General features: G+C 43.2%; 1 protein-coding gene across 1 annotated transcript in view; it reads left to right on the forward strand.

Annotated features, from left to right (window-relative positions):
- LOC145413271 (DE-cadherin-like) overlaps positions 1 to 25,701 on the forward strand; it is a 121,925-nt gene that overhangs the window by 56,937 nt on the left and 39,287 nt on the right. Inside the window, exons 3-6 of the mRNA XM_080283000.1 lie at positions 22,080 to 22,450; positions 22,845 to 22,988; positions 23,902 to 24,070; positions 25,037 to 25,162. Coding sequence (XP_080139126.1) covers positions 22,080 to 22,450; positions 22,845 to 22,988; positions 23,902 to 24,070; positions 25,037 to 25,162 — 810 coding nt within the window. The remainder of the gene's footprint in view (positions 1 to 22,079; positions 22,451 to 22,844; positions 22,989 to 23,901; positions 24,071 to 25,036; positions 25,163 to 25,701) is intronic.

Below are 25,701 nucleotides of genomic sequence, written 5' to 3' on the forward strand. Positions count from 1 at the left end.
TCCTTTACTAAGACACTGGGACTTGATTCTCTTGCTTTATTTGTATTTTTTACACTCTTATTTCCTCTGCTCTGTTTTATTTTTTTTTCTTTCTCTTCTGTCTCTCCTATTTTATCCTGCCCTCCTTCATCTTCTCAGTCGACAGCCACTGCTCTCTCTCTCTCTCTCTCTCTCTCTCTCTTCCCAATCCTTGTTTTCTTCAGTAAATAGTAATGATGATGATGGTGATGTTGATGTGGAGGTGCAGCAGATGATGATGGTGGTGGTGATGGTAAGTGATGATAATGGTTGTGATTGCGCATGATGATGGGGATGATAATAGTGATGACAGTGATATCGGCTGTGGTGGTAGTGGATGATGAGGATAATGGTAGTGGTGGTGAATGATGATGGCGGTCGTGGTAGTGTCTGGTGGTGTGGTGGTGGTAGTGCCTGGTGGTGGTGGTGGTGGTGATTCTCCCACTTCCCTAATCCTTCTCTTTATCTCGCCCTCCTATGACAGTCCCAGGCCTTATTCTCCCCACTCCACAATTTCTCCTTCTTCTTATCGCCCCTCTCATCCACTCCTCCTTCAACCCCTTCTTCGCCGTCCCAGGCCCCCTCAGAGCTTGTGGTTTGGAGATAAATTGTTACAGCTGATATAAATACCTAGATCATTTATTATTTATTATTATCGTAGTTTATTCGTCCTGTCTCTTCCCTCTTTCCTTTTCCATCTCCCTCTTTATTCATCTCTCCTTCATCGCCTCCTACGGCATTCCCAGGTCCCTCTAGAGCATGTGGCGAAGGAGTTATCTTTATTATTTATCATATTTTATTCCTCCTCTCTCTTCCCTCTTTCCTTCTCCATCTCCTTCTTGATCTGCTTCTCCTTCAGCGCCTTCTATGGTATTCCCAGGCTCTTTAGTGCTTATGGCGAGACGGATATTATCTGTTAATGTTTATCTTATTTTATTCCTTCTCTCTCTCTCCTCCATCTCTTCTCCTACCCTTTCCTTCCTTCCCTATCGATAGTTCCCTCCTTATCCATCCTTCCTTCACCGCCTTCTACGATATTCCCAGCTCCCTGCTAGCGCTTGTGGTGAGGGGGAAGGCGTGGCTTGTTAGGGCAGAGACATGTAATATTCACTAGTGCCTCCTCTGCAGTGCCCCCTCTTGGCTCGATAATGATGGGGGGGCGGAGGGGGGGGCAGCCTGATGAAGTGCTAGGCGTTGGGGGAGGTGAAGGATTGATGAACGGGTGGAGAGTTTACGGAGAGAGATGATGGAGTGTTGGGGAAGTGGAGGGCTCTGATGAAGTGCTATTGGTGGGGAAAGTGAAGGATTGATGCAGCAGTGGAGGAGAGTTGTGAAGTGCTGTTGAGGGAGTTGATGGATTGATGGTGAAGTTTAAGTGTTTGGGATATGGACTAACTGATGAAGTGTTGGGACAATGAAGTGTTGATGAAGTGCTGATAGCGGGGGAAGTGAAAGATTGATGAAACAGTGGGGGAGGGTTGTGAAGTGCCATTTAGAGAGATGATTGAGTGATAAAGTGCTGGTGGAGGGTGATGGATTGATGAAGTGGAGGAGATAATGAAGTGCTTAGGGGATAGATTGGCGAAGTGGTAGTGTTTTTAAGTGCTTGAGAGATTGATGGATTGATGACGAGTAGGGGCATCAGTGAAATGTTGGTGTTCAAGGAAGTGATGGATTGATGATGTGGTGGGGAGAGCTACAAAGTACCGAGGAAGTTGATGAAATGCTAGTGACGTGCTGAAGGATTTGATGGGTTGATGAAGAGGTGGTGCTGGGAGGTGATGAAGAATTGATGGTAAACTGATGAATTGATGAGGTGGTAGGGGAGTTGATGGAGTGCTGTGGAGTAGGAGAGTTGATGGAGTGGTGAGAGGGAGTGTTGTTGATGGTCAGAATAACAGATGTGTCGAAAGAATTGATAAATTGATGAAGTTGTAGAAGCTGATGACATAGCGGGGCAATTGGAAAGAGAGAGACAGACAGACAGACAGACAGACAGAGAGCAATGAAAGAACTGCGGATGAGACGTTGCGGAGGGGAAGACTGAATAAAGAGGAAGATTTATGTATACATAAAAATGACAGGCGAGAGAGAGACGAGAGAAGAGAGAGAGAGAGAGAGAGAGAGAGAGAGAGAGAGAGAGAGAGAGAGAGAGAGTGACTGAGTGAGAGTGAGAGTATTGGTGACAGTGACAGAGGGCAGTGGTCATTTCACACATACTGTAATGGTTGAGAGATGGACACACATAGAGATGGAGAGACAGGGATGGCCCGACAAATAGATGGAGACAGAGAGACGACTGATAGATAAACAGGGGCCACAGTGAGAGTGACAGAGACCCAGAGAGACAGAGAACACATTATTCTGCTGGAAAGAGAGAGAGAGAAGACAGATGGATAGTGAAGGGATTACAGTGATATTGACAGAGCGACAGTGGATTGATTGACAAGACCCGAAGAAGGAAAGGGTGTGGGATAGTGAAATGATTAGTAAAAACACTGTATATTGAAAGAAATAGAAAATTAGATAGACAGGCCGAACCCACTGATTGAGACAAGAGCCGACAGACAGGCACACAGAGCGAAAGAAAGTCCCCCAAAGAATAAGGAAGACGTGTGGCGGTGCGGTGTGTGGCGAGGCAGTTTTCAATTCACACACTGTAAAGCAGGAAATGACTAGCTAGAGAGATGAATAAACAGACAGATAGATAAACAGATAGATTGGTAAATAGATAGACAGATAGATAGATAGACAGACAGACGGATAAACAGAGATGAGATATGACACAAACAGACATCCAAAGCGAGGGAGAAACAACAGAAAATCCCCCGAGAACGTAAGGTGTGTGGTAGTTGTGGTGGTGTGTGGTGGTGTGTGGTGTGTGGTGAGGCAATGGTCAGCTCAGGCACTGTAATGGTGGGCTGGGGTGATGTATGATGTATGATACGACCCGTGTACGCGCCACATAAATACACTCCTACAATGCCGCCTTGGGGGGAGCGAGGGAGTTTAGGGGGGAGTTAAGATTGGAGGGGATATCTGAGACGGAAAGGGGAGGAAGGGAGGTGGTTGGAAGGGAGAAGAAGGGAAGAGGTTGGAAGGGAGAGGGATGGAAAAGAGAAAGATGGGAGGGAGAAAGGAAAGAAAGGAAGAGTAAAGGCAGGGTGAACAGCAGGGAAGGAAGGGAGGGTGGAAAGGAGGAGAACTGGGGACTGGGGGAGATGGGCTGAGAGAAGGGTGGGAAAAAGGTGAGAAGGGAAATAAAAGAGGAGTAGAAGAAACTGAAGTGGTGAAAGGGAAAGGAAAATGGAATAAGAGGAGGATGGAAGGGAGGGCTCAGTAAAAGGAGGGATACTGAGGCGCAGATATAACAGAAATTGTGTGTGTGTGTGTGTGTGTGTGTGTGTGTGTGTGTGTGTGTGTGTGTGTGTGTGTGTGTGTGTGTGTGTGTGTGTGTGTGTGTGACAGACAGACAGTGTGTGTGATTGCGTGAGTTAGTAAGAATGAGCGTATAGCTAGATTTTAACCCGACACAGGACAAAAATGGACAAAAATATACGCTTACCTGCCAGAACCTAATCCCATTACGGATTTGAGGTGAGGGTAGTTTCTTTTGAGGTGATAATAGGTTAGGAGGAGTGAAGGAGGGAGTGTTTGGGAGTGGTAGGGAGGTGGAGGGGGAGAGGGGGAGGGAATGAGGGGTGTAGATGTTGGGAGGGGGTGAGGGAGTGGGATTGGATATGATGGTGGTTGTGGTAGGGATGTGGAGATGCTGGGATGGGGGTGGGAGTGAGGGTGGAGACAGTAAGTGATTCGGAAGGAAGGTAGGGATTGTGGTGTATAGAGGACGAAGGGGCGAGAGGTTCTGAGGGATATGGAAGCGGGGAAGGGATTGTGGGACATAGGAGGAGTTGGGAGGTGGACAAGGGGAGTAGAAGTTGGAGTGCGATCGGTAGGAGATTCAAGAAGGGAGGGATTGTGGGAGATAGAAGGTGCTGGAGGTGAGGGGAAGGGTGAACTGGGAGTGGAAGGGGACACGGTAGGGGACTGGACTGGAGGGGGTGAATGTGGGATGGTGGGAGGTTCTGAAGGAAAGGTAAGGGATGGGTGAGGGAGAAAATTTGGACTGTGGGATATATGAGGAGGGAGGGAGGGAGAAGGGGAGGATTGAACAGTGTGTGGAGGAGTGGAGGTGGGGGTGGCAGCTGATTGGAGGAGGGGGTGCGGGTCGGCTGAGGAATGGAGGAGGTGTCTAAGTGGGTGAGGGAAGGATCGAAGAAGGTAAGAATATGGACTAAAAGGAAGCCTGAATTAAATATTATGTTGGCAGACTTGTAATTCAGTTGGATGGTTGGTCAGTCTCTCAGTTAAGTAGCAGTGTGTTCAGTTTGTCAGTCAGTCAGTCATTTAATCAGTCAGTCAGTCAGTGAGGCCAGGTAGAGTTTGAGTATCACATCCAGTCCGGGGAGTCCAGTCAGCAGTCATATCACGTCATAAATAAACTCACACTCTTTTTTCACCACCCCTTTGATCCATTATTCCCACGCCCGCCGCCACTCTCTCTCTCTCTCTCTCTCTCTCTCTCTCTCTCTCTCACACACACACACACACACACACACACACACACACACACACACACACACATGAAGAGAGTAAACCAGAAAAGAGAGATGGATGTGACAGTCGAAGAGGGGGAACGAATAAGGGAAAAGTTAAAACAGTGTATGAAAGAGTGGATGAGAAACAGGAGACGCAGGAAAGGGGTTGGGATGGAAAGGAATAGGAATGCAGAGAAAGGAAAGGAAGTGGAAAGGACTAGAGGTTCATTAAATAGTGAAAGCCTACACCATACCACTGTCTACCACCACTACATAATCCTCAATTTCACCGTACTTGGCTTGTACCTATCCTACCCTCCCTCACCATACAACGACCACCTTCTTCTCTTGATGTATTATGTGGGTTGTGCCTTCGTTCGCTCCTTCACCGTACCACTGTCTAATACTGTTCTGCCTCTCTGCCGTGTCTTGTATCCTTGTCGTCATATTACAGTCTTCCTACCTTACATCACACCGTTGTCCACTACCACTGTCCTCTGTCTTTCCATACGTACCTTATATCTATTGTACCGTTCTCCTGCCATGCACCGTTTCATGTACCCTTTTTTTTTTAGTAGTTGGGAATGGTTATTATATAGGGAGGAGGAAGCCATATCAAGGAAGGGATGGGGAGGGTGAGGAATGAGTGGTGGGGGAAGGCAGGGGGCAAGGGGTTGATTAAGGAACGAAGGGTAGGGAAAGGGAAGGGGGGTAAAGAATGGGTTTGAGGGTTGGATAAGTAAGGAACGAGGAATAGAGGAAGGGAGGAGGTAAGTAATGTTGGGGAGGGGTAAGGAATTGTAGATAAGGGAAGGTAGGGGGTCAGAGATGGGAGGGTAAGAGAAGAAGGGTTGTGAATAGTGGAAGCAAGGGTTGGGGTGGAGGTTAAGGGATGGGAAATAGAAAAGTATGGAACAGGATGGGATGGCGGAGGTAGAATAGGATGATGTAGCAGTGTGTTTAGGGGTAAGAGAAGGGAGGGGGTAAGGGATGAGAAATAAAGGCACTAAAGGATGGGGTGGGATGGAGAAGGTACGAGGGGATGGGGTGGTAATGGGACTGGGGGTAAGGGAAGGGAGGGGGGTAAGTGGAGAGGTGGGATGGGGGAGGTAAGGTGGGATGGAGAGGGTAAAGCTAACTTGGAAGTCTTTACGAATTCTATAAATGACATAACAGCCTCTTCGTTCCTGTCTAGCGTATTCATTTCTTTTTCTTTTTTTAAACTCTGGACATTATTTTTAGAACTGATGTACTGTTATTAGTGAGTGTATTTTTTATGAAGTGTGGGTGTGACGTCATGCCATCAGAAAGCAGTGAATTCTCTCTCTCAAAAAAAAAGTCCTACGTTAGAGAGAATGAAATTTCTGCCTGAGCCCCTTCTCCCAACTACTACTACTACTACTACTACTACTACTACTACTACTACTACTACTGCTGCTACTACTACTACTACTACTATTTTTATTATTACTATTATTATTATTTACAATATTCTTGCTCCTACCAGACGATTATGGTCAGGTTAGGAGAGGTGTATCAAGCCCTTCCAATTTGAAATGTCTCCCCTAAGCTGAATAAAATCGTCTGAAGGCAGCAAGAATAGAGTGAAACATACGTCATCGGAGTGAAGTGATTAGAGAAAGGAAAGAGGATTGTTTGTGATGCTTTCTTCTCACATCTGCAGATATTGAGAGAGAGAGAGAGAGAGAGAGAGAAAGGGGGGTACTATGGCAATACAACACAGCTGTTACGATTTATTATGAACCAGTCCCTCTTTAGCTCTATCGTGTTTTTTCCCGCTGATAAATTACAGCTGTGTGTGTGTGTGTGTGTGTGTGTGTGAGAGAGAGAGAGAGAGAGAGAGAGAGAGGTGGTTAACACGAAGTTTGAACGTATTACTCCATGACAGAAAGAAGGAGTATTTTAGAACGACCCCTCAGTTATAGAAGGGATTATGTGGCAATTCATAAAATATCAATCGGTCACAGAAAAAAAATATCTTCCTGCCAGATCACAAATATCCCTCATTTATAGTGCCATTTAAAGTGTATTGCTCCATTACAGACGCGTTTAAGGAGCAATTTAGATATATTCCTCAGTTACAGGAGCAGTTACGTGACACTACATAAACACTTCTTGGTTCCCCTAAGTATTCCTCGGTCCCCATAAATATTCCTCGGTCCCCATAAATATTCCTCGGTCTCCATCAATATTCCTCGGTCGCCATCAATATTCCTCGGTCCCCCCCCATAAATATTTCTCGGTCTCCATCAGTATTCCTCGGTCTCCATTAATATTCCTCGGTCTCCATCAATATTCCTCGGTCCCCATCAATATTCCTCGGTCCCCATCAATATTCCTCGGTCCCCATAAATATTCCTCGGTCTCCATCAATATTCCTCGGTCACCATCAATATTCCTTGGTCTCCATCAATACTCCTCGGTTACAGAAACAACCACAGGACAACATACATACATGCCACAGTCACCTGGCCATTTGAGGGTATCGGCCCATTACAGACGCGGTTACGAAGCAATTTAGCATCGCTCTATCACCCTCGGACGCGGCGATCCCAAACACATCTCCAATCGACAGCCTGGCATGGACGGGACAAAGAAATATTAAGTATTTCCCCCCACACCGATATTCCAATTTTACCTATTAAAGCCCCCGAGTTCGCCGGGGTGAAAACGGACTCTCAGCCTTATAGTATCTGTGAATAAGGTCGAATTTTGCTCTGGATTTATAAATACCTGCCCTACCTCCCATCTAAGGGACTTTCACCCCTCGGACCACCCGTATATAAGGTCGATTTTGGCCATGGACCGGTCGCTGGCCAGAAGCCGCTGTCGAGAACAAACGAAGCGCATAATTTTGTTGACGAATTGGTTTGGTAAATTGCGTGTGAGTTGTTCATCATCGGACTATCGGTAGCTGTGGACATGTATCGGAACGGCGTGTGTGTGTGTGTGCGGGGCGAGGGGGAATATGTGTGTAAGTGTGGGAGGCATGGGGCAATATGTGTGTGTGGGGGGGGATAATGTGTGTATGTGTGTGGGTGTGGGTGTGAGTATGTGTGGGTTTGGGTATGTGTCTGGGTGTGGGTATGTGTGTGGGTATGGGTATGTGTGTGGGTGTGGGTATGGGTGTGGGTGTGGGTATGGGTGTGGGTATGAGTGTGGATAGGTGTGGGTGGTTGGGTGGGTGTGTATGTGAGTAGGTAAGCGTTTCTTCTCACTGAATTCCGTCTTTCATTATCAGTCCATAATATTCTCTGGTTCATAGCAAGACTGGATTCTCAACACCGAAGTAGAGTGATAGCCAGAATTCTTTTCCCCCATGTAGGCTAGGTACGATTGAAGAAGGGGTGTCGAAAGTGAGGGTGGTGCACAGGTAATAGGTGTGTTTGTGTATCTGAGTATGTATATGCAATTTACATTAATCTGCAGTGTAAGAACAAATATTATACTCTTTTTTACTATAACTTGGCTTAACATATCCATATCTCCATCTCGAATTCTGGGTTAAAACAACAGATGAACACTAGAATATGATGCTAGTCACGAAGATGTGTTGTGGAAAAAATATCGAGCAGTAGTGCTGTATTATACCGAAGTTGAGCGACGTGAAATAAGCTGCAAAAAGAAGTAAATCTGGTCCAAGTTAAATGGCATACAATTATCACTCAATCCAATACTTTCAGTCCGATGTTTCTTTTCTCTTTTTCTTCACTCAGACGATTCTGTTCCACAAGGAGAGACTGAAATTGAGGGGTTAGGTATGGCCTTTATTAGCCTGTGCGCTACTTGATGCTCTTCCTATGCTAAAATCATCTGGCAAAAACTAGACTAAACCAAAAAATAGGTCATTGAGAGATTTTAATGTCTGCCGCGGCTGGTATTCGAACCCGGAACCAAGATATCGTAAAAAGAGAGGCGAAGAGATTTACCCTGGCTCCTCTTACCTACTTTGTCTTATATTTTTCCTATGTTTTTACGGGATTTAGTCCTGCTTTTAATTTTCATGCTCCCTGTATCCTATATTTCTTTACGCTTATGAACAGTATTGGCACACACAACTTACAACGTCCTCTAACAACTGGTTCAATAATTTTGTATGGTTTTGTGTGTGTGTGTGTGTGTGTGTGTGTGTGTGTGTGTGTGTGTGTGTGTGTGTGTGTGTGTGTGTCTGCTTGCGTGCATGTGTGTAACTGTAAAGGGGGGACTGTATCGACCATCCAACTGCAGTAGAAGTCCAAATACACTTTACAAAAGAGTCCACCCCTGGACCTCAACCCGACTAACCCCACCCCGACACACGGATCTATTATCGACTTGTGTTCGCCTCCTGGTAAAGAAATACGCGCTTCGAGGAGGTTAGGGTATTGATAGACGAGTGGAATTATGCTGTGACACGTACTGCTATGTGGGCCGGGGCTGTGGGGGGACGAGAGGGGGAGTAAGGGGAACGTTTGGGTAGGTCAGAGTGGGTTAGATGTTGAGAAAGAGAGAGAGAGAGAGGAGGGGTGGGGGAGGAGGAAAGGTTGAGAAAGCTGGAGAACGAGGGGTGAGAGGAAGAAGTAGAGGGAGTGAGAGGGCGTCCGGTTATGTTAGGTTAGGTTAGCTTTTCAAAAAGGATTGGAATTACACTGTGACATATACTCTCTCTGTGGGGGAGAAGGAGGGAGGAGGCAGCTAAATAGGGAAAGCAGGAGAGGGAGGGGAAGTGAAAGGGGAAGGAAGGGGAAGTGAAAGGGTGATTTACATGAGATGAGAGGAAGTTAGGATTAGTTAGGTTAATTATATAAGAATGGAATTATTTGGTAACATACTCTTTTGGGAGGAGTTCGGCTGAGGGGGAGAGAATGGGGTTGGAGTGGGGGGAGTGGGGGTGAAGGCCGGGAGAAATGAGCGGAGGGGGAATGGGAGGAGGGGGAGGGTGTATGGTGGAGCCGAGAGCGAGGGACTGAGGAAGTTAGATTAAGATATCTGAGGTGTGCTGAGGTGGTAAGGCGTAGTTGGGAGAAGGTAAGAGGAAGATGGGTGAGAGAAAGCGAGGAGGAGAGGAAGTGGGAGAGAGAAATGGGGAAGAGGGAGTAAGGGGGGGAGGGAGGTAGGGGAGGAAGAGTCAGAGGGAGAGGGTGTTGGAGGAAGAGGTTGGGAGAGGAGTAAGGAGTGGGGAAGACACGATAGAGATGCAGAATGCAGGAGAGGGTGAAAAATAGGGAATAAGTGGGAGTGACTGTAAGAACTGAGGTGAACTGGGACCGTAAATCGTTGTGAGAGGGTGAAGGAGAGGGAATGAGAGGGAGAAGTTGAGAGAATTGTCGATACTGGTGAGAGGAGGGAGGGAGAGGAAGAGGGACGTTTTGGACATGTAATTGTACTGATAGCCAGATTATTATACTGCTTTCTCGGTGGCATAGGAGGCTTCGTAACACCTTGTCCTTAGAGATTCATTTCTTACACCTTAACATTCCCTGGTATGCAAGTATATTCACCGACATACTTTCCATCAATAGCATAAAAGAGGTTACAGATTTTTTTGTTTTGTTTTTTTAATGAATGGAGGACACCTGTAATGTGGCGTATGGATTTTTTTTCTTTTACATAATTAGCTTTCCTTCCACTTCCATCTTCTGTAAAAAAAAAAAAAAATGCAGAATAAGTCTCTAAGTAATTGGTGTTGCGAAATCTCCAAAGCCACTTAGAATCTATCTCTATTCATCTTAAGGGAGGCTTTTTTTTTTTTTTTTTTTTCCGGTATGTATCCTTCAGACTGAGTACGCCATTTTCTTTGCTACTCCAGACGAGTTTCTTCAGCTCAGGGGAGACTTTTTTCGAACTGGAGGGGTTAAGATGCAACCTGTCTTAACCCCTTTAGTTCGAGTTGTTTCTTAGTTGGATAAGATTACTTGGAGGACACAAGAATAAACTAAATTAATAGGTCATTGTAGTGAAGGGGATATCAGTGGAGTTTTCAAGATAAGAAGAAGAAGAAGAAAGAAAGAAGAAGAAGAAAAAAAAGAAGAAGAAGAAAAGAAGAAGAAATAGAAGATGAAGATTGGAAGAAAGAAAAAGGAAGAGAAAGAAAAAAATTAAAAAAAGAAAAAACGAAGAAGAAGAAGAGGAAGGCGAAGTAGTAGTAGTTGTAGTAGTAGCAGTAGTAGTAGTAGTAGTAGTAGTTGTTGTTGTTGTTGTAGTAGTAGAAGAAGAAGAAAGAAAGAAAGAAAGAAGAGATCCTTAAAGTATCCAAGTAAATAAAACTTTCCCCACACAAAGCCTTTTAAGAGTTTTTTGACGCCTGTCGGAAAGGGATATTAAAAAACAATTCCGAAACTTCCTCTATAGGGATGTCCAGTCGACGGTGAACGAAAACTGGTATTATTGTGAACACTAGATAGATTAAAATATATAGGTGTTTCAGTGTATTTCGTAATATTTCTTCTACAGTTCGTCTAGGAATTACAGGCTCTCCAATCTGTGAACGAAAATTTATATTGTTGTGAGCACTAGGTAGATTTAAATTTGTGGGTGTTTCAGTATGTATCGCTGTCGTTCTCCCACTGTTCGTCCATCTTGTCCTTGAATTTCTTGGCGGCTTCTCTTGGGGGAAGCGTTAAGAGACGGCAATAAAAGTTTAGAGGTGTTTTTGAGGGATGTTAAGAGTAAAGACGACGCGCTTTCCATAGCACTGTGGAGAGAGAGAGAGAGAGAGAGAGAGAGAGAGAGAGAGAGAGAGAGAGAGAGGCAGACAGACAGACAGACAGACAGACATAAGTTACATAGAAGATATCGTCCAATTATCAAATACCGTATATTTTTTGAACATACATTAACCAGTAATTTCATTTTAAATCCAGACCGGTTTATGATATGGAAAGTTCCGAGCATTACAAAAGTTATGTAAACAGTTTTCATCCCTTAGAAGATGAGGTAAAGATGTGAGGGGTAAAAGTGTAAGAGGTAATGAGAGACACAGGTGTTAAATGTACAAGTAAGATGTGAAAAGTAAAGGTGTGAGAGGTAAACAAGTGAGAGGTAAAGGTGTTATAGGTACAGGTAAAGGTGTGAGAGGTTCAGGTAATGGTGTGAGAGGTGCAGGTTAAGGTGTGAGAGGTACAGGTAAAGGTGTGAGAGGGTGTGAGTGAAAGGCAGACGTGACAAGACCGCCCGCCTCACACCGCTGTTTGTTTTTACCTCGTCAAACACATCGTTAAGGGAGACACCTGGTCCATCCCCCTTTCCCAACCCTACCCTTCCTCCTCATATCCCCCACACCCCCAGATACCCCACCCTATCCCATCCCCCTATCTCCCCCACATACCCCACCCTCATTTCCCTTCCCCTTCCTGTCCCTACCCACCTTCCATCCCAGCCCTACTCCCTACCCTCTCCCTGTCTCCCCACCATAAAGTAATGAGACCAGGATGAGTTAGTCGAAATATATGTAAGATTCGCAGCAGTGGGGAGGAAACTGCCCCTGTAGTTATATGTATAGACAAAATATATAAACATATCCCCTTCATGAGTATATAGTAGAACATATATGCGTTTATTGCCATCCATATATCACTTTTGCAAATAATTCAACTCAACAATCACCTTTTTCGAATTGGAAAGTCGCAGGTGATTACAACTGCCTTGCGAAAACGAGAATAGAAAGATCACAATATCGAAAAAGAAAAGAAAGATGTGGAAGTAGGAGAAAGAACGAGGAATGGAGGAATGGTAGAAAAAGACAGAATACAGAAGAAAGAGGACAACCAAAGCATTTATCCAAGAATGCGTATCGCCCACCATCACTAAGAAACTGGATCAGTAATCCTCTGGCAATCGGAGGCATATCATCACAGCTTCTCCAAATTCTAATCAGTTCAAGCCACACATCCCGGGATACTGCCCACAAAGTTTGGATACAATTTGCCCTCTTGCTTTTGAGGTATTTTGGTAACACACACACACACACACACACACACACACACACACAGGCGCAGGCGACTACATTATCAGCGGCGACAAAAAGGAGAGTAAAATGAAGAAACAAGTAGGAAACAAAGAAACGAAAACAGAAAAAGAAAATCAAAAGATAGAGAAAAACAGGAGAGAAAGAAGGTGAGAAAGAAATAAGTCGAAAAAGAAAGAGAGAAAGTGAGAGAAACTGCAGACCTCCAATTCGACTATTTTCACCCTTGAGCGATAATTAGATTCATTTAGCGGTAATGTCTCAGTTTTGGCGGCTTCTTTCTCGCTCACTTTTATACCCTATCTTTCATTTGCTCACTTTTTTCACGAATTCAATATATTTTACTTTCCTTAAGAGCGAGAGAGAAAGAGAGAGAGAGAGAGAGAGAGAGAGAGAGAGAGAGAGAAACAAAATCGTCCTAAGATGGCAAGAACAAGACATACAGGGCGTCCCAAAAATATGTGTGTGACGTTTTACGAGGTTAGTCACGACCCTTTTTTGAGTGAGGGGAAAAAAGTTACATCAACACAGGTCCAAGTCTCAGCCGTCATGGAAATATGATTACTGACTTTAAAGGCGAATTATGAGGGACATTATTTTCTCCCGTAAGATTTATCAGTAACTTCAGCAGGTGAAATTAGTGATGAAAATACCGTAATACTGAATTATACGTGATATTGATGATGATACGTAATAATGATGAATATGTATTAATGATGAATACGTAATGATGAATATGTATTAATGGTGAATACGTGATAATTAATAATGATGGAAATATCAAATACGTAATTAGCAATGATGATGAAAATACGTAACACTATTCATTTGACACCCTGTATTATGCGTCATCGAAGCGAAGTGGTTTTCTACCCATCCATCAGTTAGCCCCATTGTGTCCCATACAAACAGGAGCGTAGGGGTCCGGGGCTAGGTCAGTACACAAGTTGTTTTAAATCACTTATTTCTGTGATTCCCTCTGGTGATGAAATTGTCTGGATGAAGCTAGAATGAATTACTAAGGATTTTTAAAATATATGTAAAAAACTTGGAATATTCGCATGCAGATGAAATTTGACTTAGAAAATGCAATAGAAATTGAATATAAGACTTCAAGGGGAGAGAGAAAAAATAGAGGCTTAATAACACATCTAGTAACGAGTCCTTAGAAAAAAAAAGAAGAACGTATATAGATAGATAGATAGCTATAGATAGATAGATAGATATATGTATATGTGTATGTATGTATGTATATATATGAAACACTCCATTGCTGAGGCAAAAAAAAAAAAAAAAAAATCTGCCAAAAATTCCCATAAACACGGAAAGGGAAGTGTATAACATTTTTTGCCAAGTTTTTTTATGAGTAGGGAGGGAGAAGGACCCTAGAAAAATCATAACAAAAAGTAGAGTAGATGTTAAAAAAGTTGACACACACACACACACACACACACACACACACACACACACACACACACACACACACACACACACACACACACACACACACACACACACACACACACACACACACACACACCAAGCGAGATGAAATGCCCTTTTTATCATATCCCTATCAAACTCAAATCCCTCCTTAACCCTCTCATGGTCGGATTAATTCTAGCTAAATCGGGTACCAAGACGAATAATACATAACAAATGAAACAAACGAAATCAAAGAAAGGGAAATGAAAGGAAAACAAAGTATAAGAGGGCGAAGCGACTACCAGCCCAACCTCACCCCACCTCCATATCCACTATCGTTAATGAAAAAAAAAATGAAAGTAAATTTTTTAAAGGCAAAAAAACAATAGGTAAAAAGGCAGCTTACAGAGTTGATTAAAAAAAAAAAAAAAGCGGAGTGAGCCCCAGTCCTCTCCCAAATTCTGACCCCCATCAATTTCCAACCCCATGTCCTGAATAGAATCACAGCAAAAAATAAAATAGATGAGAAAACAGAGATGAAATTGACCCCCTCTTCATTTACACCACTTTTCCCCACTTTTTCCCCCTTCCTTTCCCTCCTCCTCACAGCCCCCCCTCTCCCCTCCCTCTTCCTCCTCTCTACATCCCTCCTCCCTCCCATCTCTCTCGTCCCAGCCTTCCTCTCGCCCCCTCCTCACACCCCTCCTCTTTCGTCATGTTCCCATCAACCTCCCCGCCCCATCCACCTTCCCTTCCCCGGTCTGTCCCACAGCTCTCCTCTACCCCCTTCTCTTCCCCACATTTTTCCTCCTTTCTCCTTCCCACATCCCTCATTCGTCTTGTCTTCCCCCTCCCCATTCTCTCACGTTCCCTTGCTCCTCCCCATAACCCCTTTCTCTCTTCATACTTTCCTCCCACCCACCTCATTCGCATCCCTCCTTTCCTCTCCTCACATCCTTCTCCCTTTCTTCCTCCCAGCTTCCCATTTCCCTTCCCCACATCTACTCTCCCCCTCCTGACATTTCCCGCTTCCTCTCCCCATCCATGGCCCTTCCAGTTCCCATCCCAAACTCCATATCCCCTCGCTTCACCATCCCATCCTCCATATCCCCTCTCTTCCTCAACTCCCTCCTCTTGCCCTCACTCCCCTTCATTTCCCAGTCCCCTATTCTATATCCTCCTTTTCCCCCATCCCCTTCCCATTTCTCTCACTTCCCTCCCCATCCCCTTTCCCATTTCCCTCACTCCCCTCCCCCTCCCCCTTCCCGTGCCCGCTCAGCCGTATATATATCACAGAATTCACTGATATTTCCCCTCGTTCTACTTGTTCAGGCAATACCGTGTTACGTACGATACGGGTCTTGCTCCGGCACCCACCCTAAATCCAGGTTGTATTTCACAGCCACGCCAATACCTCTGTGCCTGCTGTATTTTTTGTAGCCACGTTTGTATTCTATTTTTTCGTACTCTTTTTTTTCAGCAGATGCCAATATTCCTGCACTGTATTTTTCTGTGTATGACTGTATTCTTCTTTGTATTTTTCAACACACCCCAGTACTTTTGTGGGTCCTGTATTTTCCATAGACGTATTATGTATTTTGTTTGTTTCGTTGCCTCAGTACCTATTCTGCTAGCTGTATTTTTCGTCACCTCATTACTTTCTCTGCTTGCTGTATTTTTCGTAGGCGTATTCTGTATTCTTTTTTTTTCTTCATTTTTCAACTCGAAGACGATGCTTCTCAGTTGTATTATGTGTAGTTGTGTTTGTATTTTTTTATTCTTATTTTTTCAACTCACGGCATTACGTTCCTGGTGTACTTTTTGTAGTTTTTTTTTTTTTGTACTTTCCAACTACTGTGTATACTTCTGTGTTGTATTTTTCATGGGTGTGTTTGTAGCCTACTTTTTCCTGTATGTCGGTCCCTTGGTGGATAGAGAACAGTATACGCAGTTTGCATACTGGATAGGGTGCGTGTTGGCTATTTGACATTTGTATATCTGTCTTTATCTATCTGTCTGACTGCCTGTCTCTCAGTCTGTCTGTATCTGCCTGTCTATCACTCTGCCTGTCTCTGTCTATCCTTGTATCTATCTGTTTCTCTTTGTGTGTCTGTCTGTTCGCCTATATCTCCCCTCTCTCTCTCTCTCTCTCTCTCTCTCTCTCTCTCTCTCTCTCTCTCTCTCTCTCTCCATCTATCTATCTATCTATACCTAATTATCTGTCTCTCATTATATACTTACACTCTGTTTGAATATTCTCATGTATCTGTATTTTTTTTTCTCATATTCATTTTCTGTCTATCTGTTTATCTCTGTTTGTCGCTACTGTTTACTTGTGTGTCTTCATTATTTCATTCAGACAGACAGACAGGCTATAGACCGATGAACTGACCGATAGATAAATGGATCGCTAGATAGATAAACAGGTAGATGGATAGATAGAGACAGACAGACAGACAAGCAGAATAACAGACAGATAGGTAACTACACACACACACACACACACACACACACACACACACACACACACACACACATATATATATATACAGTACATAAGGACGCATTAATGCATACATACATACATATATACATACACACATACATAGGGCAACACAGGCACAGGGATAGGTAGACAGGCAGAGAAGTAGTGCCAGACAAAGATAAAAGAGACAGAGAAAAAGGGAGAGAAAATGAGAAAGTGAGAAAGTGAGTGAGTAACACCCCAATAAAACAAGGAAAAAAACGGAGAGAAAAAAGTGAGAGAAAGTGAGAAAGTGAGAGAGTAACACCCCGTCTGATCCCTTGTGACAGCTTGGAGGGAGGGAATACAACAAGGAAATTACCTGTTTTAATTGGGTCGGTGGACTTTTACCCAGGGTGGTTGTGTGTGTGTGTATGAGAGAGAGAGGGGGGGGGGAGGAACCTACGACAGCGAAGGAAAACTTGGAATGGAATGGAAAAACTAGAGAGAGAGAGAAAAAAAAAAATCCCTTTTTTACTCTCTTGTGCAAAATCTATTGCTGTTTCATCTAGTTCACTTCTTGTTTCTCTTCTAGAGTGAGAGAGAGAAAGAGAGAGAGAGAGAGAGAGACAGACAGACATAGACAGATCGATAGATAGATGGATGGTAGATAGATAGGTAGACAGAGAAATAGATGGATAGATAGATGGATACAGATGGGGCAGACATATAGACATACGGACAGATAGACAGACAAAGACAGACAGATTCACAGGTAAATAGACGGATATATAGAGACAGACAAACACATGAGCAGACAGAGAGATTGGTTATTCCCATCAGGAGAACCCCCTTGTGGTGGAGGGGTTAATGAGAGGTATATCAAAACCCCTCCAACTCGATAATTCTCTCTCTCTCTCTCTCTCTCGTCTGTCTATATATCTCTATCAATATTCATTCCTCTTTCCCTGCCTGCCTGTCCACTCTTCTGTCTTCCTCTCTCTCTCACCTCCCTTCCTTTTATTTCTCATCCCTCCCTCTTCCATTCTTCTCTACATCTCCCTCTTATCCACTTTCCTTCCTTGTTCCTTTCTTTCTTCTTCTGTTCTTCTTATTCCTTTGATCATCTCTTACACATTTCCTTTTTTTTTTTCCCACTCCCTCTTCTTTTCCCTCACATCTCCCTTCCTCCATACCCTTTTTATCCTTTCCCCCATCTTCTCCATCCCCCCCCTTCCTCCCTACTTTTTCTCTTCCTGCGTCTCCCTCCTTGCCTGTCTCCTCCCTCATTACATCTCCCTACTTCCTTCCTTCATTTCTTTCCCTACATCATCCTCTTCTCCTTTCTCCTTTATTCTCTTCTCCCTTTCGCTACATCACCATCCCACGAAAGGACCATTAGGTGTCTTACTGTTGCTTTCCTTTCCTTTTGTACTCTTTCATACCACTTCCACTTCCATTTCTCCCCCTACATCTCCCTTCTCCATTCCTTCCTCCCTCTTTATCTCCCTTCCTAGCTCTCTACATCCCCTTCCATCCCTCCTTCCCGTCCTCCATTCGTGATTTCTGTGGGGCAACTTTTTTTTCATTCTCTCTCTACTTCTCTCCTCATTTCCCTCCTGCCTCTTTATCTCCCTTCCTCCCTGCCTCCCTATTTATCTCCCTTCCTCCCTCCCTACATTCCCCTCCATCTCTCCCTTCCGTCTTCCTTTCGTGGTTTCTGGAGGGCCTCTTTGAAGTAATTGGGTTTCAGTGGGAAGTACCATCCACCCAAATTAAGGCTGATTGAGAGAAGTGCCACTAGAGGGCCAGTTTGTTTTGGGCTGGACAAGTGCAGTGTTCCTCGTGTTTTTAGTTGGTGTGGCGGGTGTTTGTCTGTGCCTATGGAGTTTGTGTGTGTGTGTGTGTGTGTGTGTGTGTGTGTGTGTGTGTGTGTGTGTCCCATCCAATTTACTTGTCAGCAATTATCCTCGTTAGGCTTGCAAAGACAACAAACTCATCAACAGAGACGACAGATGCTTCAACAAACAATACATCAATAAACTGCCTTTACTCTTGTAGTTCCTTCATCTGGTTCATCATCATCATCATCATCATCATCATCATCATCATCATCATCATTATCATTGAAGTGACTTTTACTCCGTTCACTTTTGCGAGGCGTAAAATTGCCATCTCTCCATATTGAATGTCGAGACGTAATAAGAAATTAGCACTAGAGTATGGTGCTAGTCACGAAGAAGTGCTATGGAAAGGATATTGAGTCGTAATATTGTCTTACTCTGCCAATGGGGTGCGAGAAACAAGCTTCAAAAGGACGAAACTCTCCGCCAAGTGAAAGTGAACGAACTATAGAAATCGTTATAGTCGTAGTCGTAGTCGTATCGTAGTCGTAGGCATCTTCGTCACATCTCTGCTTAATATCAGTCCTCTCCCAGAAGGTTCAATTCTTACATTCTATTTTAGCTAAAGCAAGACGATTTCATAGGAGCCTGAGTGTTAATCCCTTTTACGGCACGCAGGGAATACGTGGATACACGGGATGTAGGTGCAAATTCTTTTTTAAGCTTCTTTCTTTCTCATTCCATTATGGCCAACGCGTCAAGGCGGCTGTGTCATTAAATCTCTCTCTCTCTCTCTCTCTCTCTCTCTCTCTCTCTCTCTCTCTCTCTCTCTCTCTCTCTCTCTCTCTCTCTCTCTCTCTCTCTCTCTTTCTCGTTAAATTTCCACACTCATTCTCCTTCATGTTCACTAACGCTGTAGTCTCTCTCTCTCTCTCTCTCTCTCTCTCTCTCTCTCTCTCTCTCTCTCTCTCTCTCTCTCTCTCTCTCTCGCGTAAGCCGAGCCCCCAAACCTGATTACTGGGGTCAATTTCTGAATACCTAATCCGGGCGGCCATTTGCATAAGAAGCCCCTGATTATGGCAGATATGAGGTGAGAAAAACAGAGAGAGAGAGAGAGAGAGAGAAAGAGAGAGACAGACAGAGACAGAGAGAGAGACAGAGAGAGAGAGAGAGAGAGAAACTTCTTTGCCTCCTGGTTTCTCACTGAAATGCTGTAAATCTTTTGTTTACATCAGAATCGTCTTCGCTATCATTTTTCGCCCTCCACACACACACACACACACACACACACACACACACACACACACACACACACACACACACACACACACACACACACACACACACACACACACACACACACACACACACACACACACACACACACACACACTGAGAGAGAGAGAACGGCAGGGAAGGATTAACACTGAGAATAGTAACAGCTGGATTTTACACGAGCCCAGAGGGAGTCATTCGGAGGATCTCAAAAGAGGGATTAAATGGCACTAAAAAGAAATCCTTACTGGTCTCTTTTATCACCCATTGAGCACTAATGCCCACTGTCTCTACTGTGTTAGCGTAGCACTTTCAGGCTCCTATGACTCATTCTTTACTAAATATAATCTTCTTGTGTTCTAGGATAAGTATACCAAAACACATTTATAGGGGGGCTTCTTCAACACCCTTTGAGCACTGATACCCACTGTTTGGCGTGTGATGCCCTAACCTTCTCAGAATTAGTATGGGTCATTTCATATTTTCTTTATTTGTTTACCAGAATACTCATTTTACTGCTGTTCAAACGATTTTATTCGGCTTTGAAATATAGTCCCTCTTTCTACCTTTTCCTTCTTTATCCTCTCTCTCTCTCTCTCTCTCTCTCTCTCTCTCTTTTCTATTCTGTTTCTGTTCATTTTTTGTATACCACTTCATACTTTCTCCTTTCCTTTTCCTCCGTCCTAATAATCTTCTTCCTCAATTTCCTCTTGTCTTCTCTCGTGTCTTTTTTCTTTCCCTTCTTATGGTTTCTTTCTCGTCCCATTACTTCTTTTTCACTCCCTCTTTTGTTTTCATTCTTTTTCTTTTTTCTTCTCTGTTTCCATTTTTCTCTCTTATCTGCCGGTTCGCTTCATTCTTCCTCTTTCTGTCTCCATCGTTACCTTTTTCTTCCTTCTCTTATCCCTTTTCTTCCTTCCCTTTGTCTTTCATTTTCCCTTCTATTTCCTTCTTTTTTTTTTTCCTTATTCTCGCATCTTCTTTCTCTTTTACCCTAATCCTTCTATTCTTTCCGCTTTTTTTTCCCCGACTTGTCTCTTTTCTCCTATTACTTCCCTTTTCTTCTGTCACTTTTCTGTCATCTCCCTCTCTGACTTTGATCTCCCTCCTACAGTTCTCTTTTTTATGTCTCTTCTTTCTTTTTTCCTCCCTTTTCTTCCTCTTTTCTTCTCGTTCTCCGCATTATTTCTTTCTCCCATATCTCTTCCTTCTTTCATCCCCATCTTCTGTTTCTTCCCATTACTGTTTCGTCAGTCGTTTTCTTTCCTAGCGGATTTTTCCCTTTTCTCCTCCATTTTCCTACATCTCCTCCATTTCCCTTCATTTTCCCCTTTTTCCCTGGATTTTCCCTTATTCCCCTGCATTACTCCCTTTTCCCCCACTGTTTCTCCTTTTATCCCCTGCAAAAAATTTTCCTTTCATTTTCCCCTTTTCCCCCTCATTACTCCGTTTCCCCTGCATTACTTTCTTTTCCCCGTGCATTACTCCCTATTTCCTCTGCATTACCCCCTTTTCCCCCTGCATTACTCCCTTTTTCCCCTCCATTATTCCCTTTTCCCCTGCATTGCTCCATGTTTCCCCCGCATTACTCCCCTTTTCCCTTCATTTTTCCCCTTTTCTCCAGCATCACTTCCCTTTTTCCCTTCATTTTCCCCCTTTTCCCCCGCATTATTCCCTTTTTCCCTTCATTTTCCCCCTTTCCCCCTGCATTACTCCCTTTTTCCCCTGTCCTGTCTCTCTTGTTTTCCCCCTTATTACTTTCCGCGTCTCCCATTGGCTCCGACTCCCGCCAAAGTTATAATGGCAGCCAATCAGAGGAGAGCGTCACTGCCTCATGCTCTCTTCAGTTTTTCGTGGTCTCGACTTGAGGTGGATGCTGTTTTTCTCCTCTCTCTCTCTCTCTCTCTCTCTCTCTCTCTCTCTCTCTTTCAGGGCCCAAAATTTCTCAATGACGGGGAAACTCTCTCAAAGCGTAATGAGCGGCGTAATTACCGAGTTTATATGTCTTACCCACAGAGGGAAGTTTGGGAGGTGTACTAACTTTGGGGAGACTTAGGACTGCAATCGACTGGGTTCCGGGTTCGACCGATGCGTGTCGTAGCTGAGGGAATGTTTGTCAGTACACGCTTAGGATGTGTGTTTGTTTGTGTGGGTGAGTGTGTTTGTAGGGGAGGGGGTGAGCGTAGTGTGGGGAGTTTGTGTGTGTGTGTGTGTCTTTTATTTAGCGTAGGAGTTCTTTATAATGGCTAACTAAAGAATATTTTATAAAGATTTTAATAATATACGAAAGTCCATGAAATTCTGGAACCTAAATACTACCTTCTGTATTTCTTTTAAAATCTCGATACTAAATTTTCCTTTTTCTATTCCTTTTAAAATGTGAGACTAAATATTCCTTTTCTTTTTCTTTTAAAATTGGAACAGTAAATATTACCTATCTATTTCCCTTAAAATTTGGAGACTAAATACTCTTTTCTATTTCTTTTCAGGGTCCCAGTCAGGATACAGCCGGAGGGAGAAAAGGGAAAATGGAGAAGACTGGATCACCTCCAACCATCCCCCTCCCTCCCACACCTACACCCAGTCACACACCCGCTCCTTAAACCACATACCCACACACTCTGACACCCACACACCCACCTACACCCACTCATCCTACTACTCCCCCACGTACAGTAATGACCGCTCGCCCACTTACACCCATCCACGCCAAAATCCCACGTATAAAAACACCCACCCATCCACCTATTCATCCAGTCATTACCCCTCAAACAGCCTAGCCGATAGTTATTATGCCATCAGCTTTAATCACTCTCTCAACCACCCAACCACACATCACCATCGTCACTATAGAGATCAGGTATCGTATTTACTTTTTTGTTGTTGCTGTTGTTGCTTAAATGCGGTATAAGACTATTACTTTATGCTGTCAGTTTAACCCATAAAGCTACCAAACTGTTTACAACCAGGCTTTCCTGACTTTGTATGGTGTTTATTATCACATGTCTTACTCTTATATTTACTTTTACAACTATCAGACTCTTTACACTGGTTTTTTTTTTTTTAGCTTAATCTGTTTATCATGATGCTCGTTTTTGCTACTAACTTTATCTTAATTCACAGAGCTACTAAGCACCTCACAGCTAAACTGTAAAAAATAAAAAATAAAACCAAGCAATACAATTTGACACTACCCAGCTATGAGTTCTTGTTCACCATGCAATTTGGTCAGGATGTTCTCCCTCCACCTGCAGAACAACCACAAGGTCCGCCACCACCGAGAGTTGAGGCGGATGAGGAAGAGGAACCTCGAGAATCAGTATAAACCCAAATTCGACCACACGATGTACCAAGAAACCGTGCCTGAAAATTTGGAGGTCCACTCTTCTATACTGCAGGTAGGATGTAGTAGTAGTAGTAGTAGTAGTAGCAGCAGTAATAGTAGTGGTGGTGGTGGTGGTGGTGATGTCAAATTAGAAAACAGTGGTTAATGTGTACAGCATGTGGAGAGAAGAGTGTCTGGTGCTATGAAGGGCTTGTCAAGGGATTAGAGGACTACATGAAAACGTGTTAGTGCCCGCAGTTAAGTATGGGTGGAGTGAGTATAAGATATAAAGCATGAGGGCAATAGAAATAGGACTGCTAACCTCTTATGAGTGGGGCAGCTCTACTATACTGTTCCACCTAGACGATTTTTTCTAACTGAGAGTGAGCCATAGGAGCCTTTTAGGATTAAGGAATGTATATGGCTTGCGCGAAATGGACTGGATAACAAAAATAAGGAGATTCGTTATTGCTCCTTATTAATACCTTCCTTTCTCACGCCTCTTCCTCTTCAGCTTCCCTTTATCTCCCAGTTATCTTTATCTTATCTTCGCTTCCTGCCGCTCTTCCTTCCTTATCTTCCCCACACCTTCATTTATCTGTTATTTCCTCCTTTCTCTGTACCCTTATCTTCTGATTTCATTTCCACCTCCCTCCTGCTCCCATTTTCCTCGCTACCGTTTCTCGATATCCTGCTTCCTGCTTTTATGATTTACCTATTAATTCAAAGGTTCTTTACTGAGTAGAGAAGGCAACAAAATCCCTAGTTCCAGTCACCTAATCCAATTCACATAATCTTAATCACACCCTCAGCTCCCAATCACCTAATCCCGAATTCCCAGTCTCCCAGTCACTCAGTCCCCAATCCCCAATCTCCAGTCACCTAATCCCCAATCTGTAATCACCCAGTCACCTAATCCCCAATCCCCAATCCCTGTCACCTAATCCCCAATCCCAGTCACCTCATCCTCAATCCTCCAATCACAGGTACACGCTACAGACGACGACCTCGACATGAACGGGCTCATTCGGTACAGTGTGAGTGACCCCGAGACCTTTGCCATCGACGAAGGGGGCGTGTTGTACAATATAAAGCCCCTTGATTACGAGCACACCAACGGGGAGTACCTGCTTTACGTGTACGCCGAGGACCAAGGTGAGAGAGACGCCTGTGAATTTTGGGACTGGAATTTACCTTGTACATACGCTTTTTTATGATTTAGTTAGTTTTTGAAGTTTGATGGTTGTTTGTGTTACTTATTTTTTTTTATTTGTTTATTTTTCTATGCTGTTTTTCGAGGGGTAGGGTTACAGTAATTAATTGGCATCGTGCCCTAATTTACCATTTTTTACCAGAAAAATTTAACACATTTCGTTTTTATTTTTTTGTGGGAAGGAGCTAGAAAATGCAGTTAGTTTGGATGCTAATTTACTTTTTTAAATAGACATCTTAATACTGATAAAAAAAAAACGAAATATCCTTTAATCTCCCAAATATATATCTGTTCTATGTGTTCAGTGAGGATCAGAGTAAGGCATTTTTTTTTTGGTACTATAATATACTTCACTGGCTAGAAATCGCCATTCTTTTTATATTTTATTTTTTGGGTGGAAAATGTAATTGTTATATAAATTACTTTTTGACAAGACTTGTTTAATATTTTACTTTTGGAGTTGCAAAATGTTATTATTTTTGTAATTACATTTTTAGCTAGAAACTGTAATTGTTTCAAATGTACCCTTTTAGCTTGAAACTCTAACCAATTTGCTTTCTAACTCACCTTTTTACTAGAAAATGTATTGGTTTCGTTTTGCATGTACTTCTTGTTTGAAAAGTAATTTATTCAACTTTTACTGTAGCTTTTTCTGAAAATTTTAAATTTGTTTTGTGTTCTAATTACTTTAACTTAACAAATAATTGGTTGCAATTATCTCATTTGCATTTTGCCTAGAAATGTAAATGATTTGTTCTTCATTTACCTTTTCTGCTTGAAAATGATTTGTAATTTGTTTCCTGCTCAGATTTAACTCAATTCTTATTTTTTTAAACTCCAATTGCCTCCACCACCTCCGTTACAATTCCCTTACTCCAACACAATCTTCCCCCCTCCCCCCAACACAGGCGTCTTAAGGTCAGCTCGCAAGACAGCATCGGTCCCCATCTACCTGCGCGTCCAAGATACCAGAGAACCACCTGTCTTCGACCAAAAGGCATACACTTTTTCTGCCTCTGAGTTTGCTGAGGCTGGTAAGAATGTGGCGAGATTTACGTACCATTTTTCTTTGTAATACTGTATTAACTGTTTTCGTCTTATATATAGTCTCTCTCTCTCTCTCTCTCTCTCTCTCTCTCTCTCTCTCTCTCTCTCTGTGCGTGCGTAAGTGCTTGCGTAAGTGCGTGTGTGTGTGTGTGTGTGTGTGTGTAATAAGTCTGTCTATCTGTCTGTCTATCTATCTATTTATCTATCTAATCACAAAACTAACCACCTATGTCTATTTTTTGTCAAACGCAGATTAGCCATTACATAAAATATTCTATCAGTTTTATGTTTGTTGATGAAATACAAATTAATTAAAATATATCTAATTGATGTTAGTGGGAAACTTGTACATGAGTCAATTAATTATTTCTCCAATGCATAATCATTAATACTAACTCTTGCAATATCTCATTAGCTGTTGATAACGGTGGTCACTAATTGGTCATTGTTTTCCATCATCTTCATCACTGCCAATCATCACAACCACTACTCACCACACCACTACCACAACCATACCGCCACAATC

The sequence above is a fragment of the Coenobita brevimanus genome, chromosome 95 (assembly GCF_032717465.1).
Source record: "Coenobita brevimanus isolate Jiangsu-jjx chromosome 95, ASM3271746v2, whole genome shotgun sequence".
NCBI classification, from domain to species: domain Eukaryota; kingdom Metazoa; phylum Arthropoda; class Malacostraca; order Decapoda; family Coenobitidae; genus Coenobita; species Coenobita brevimanus.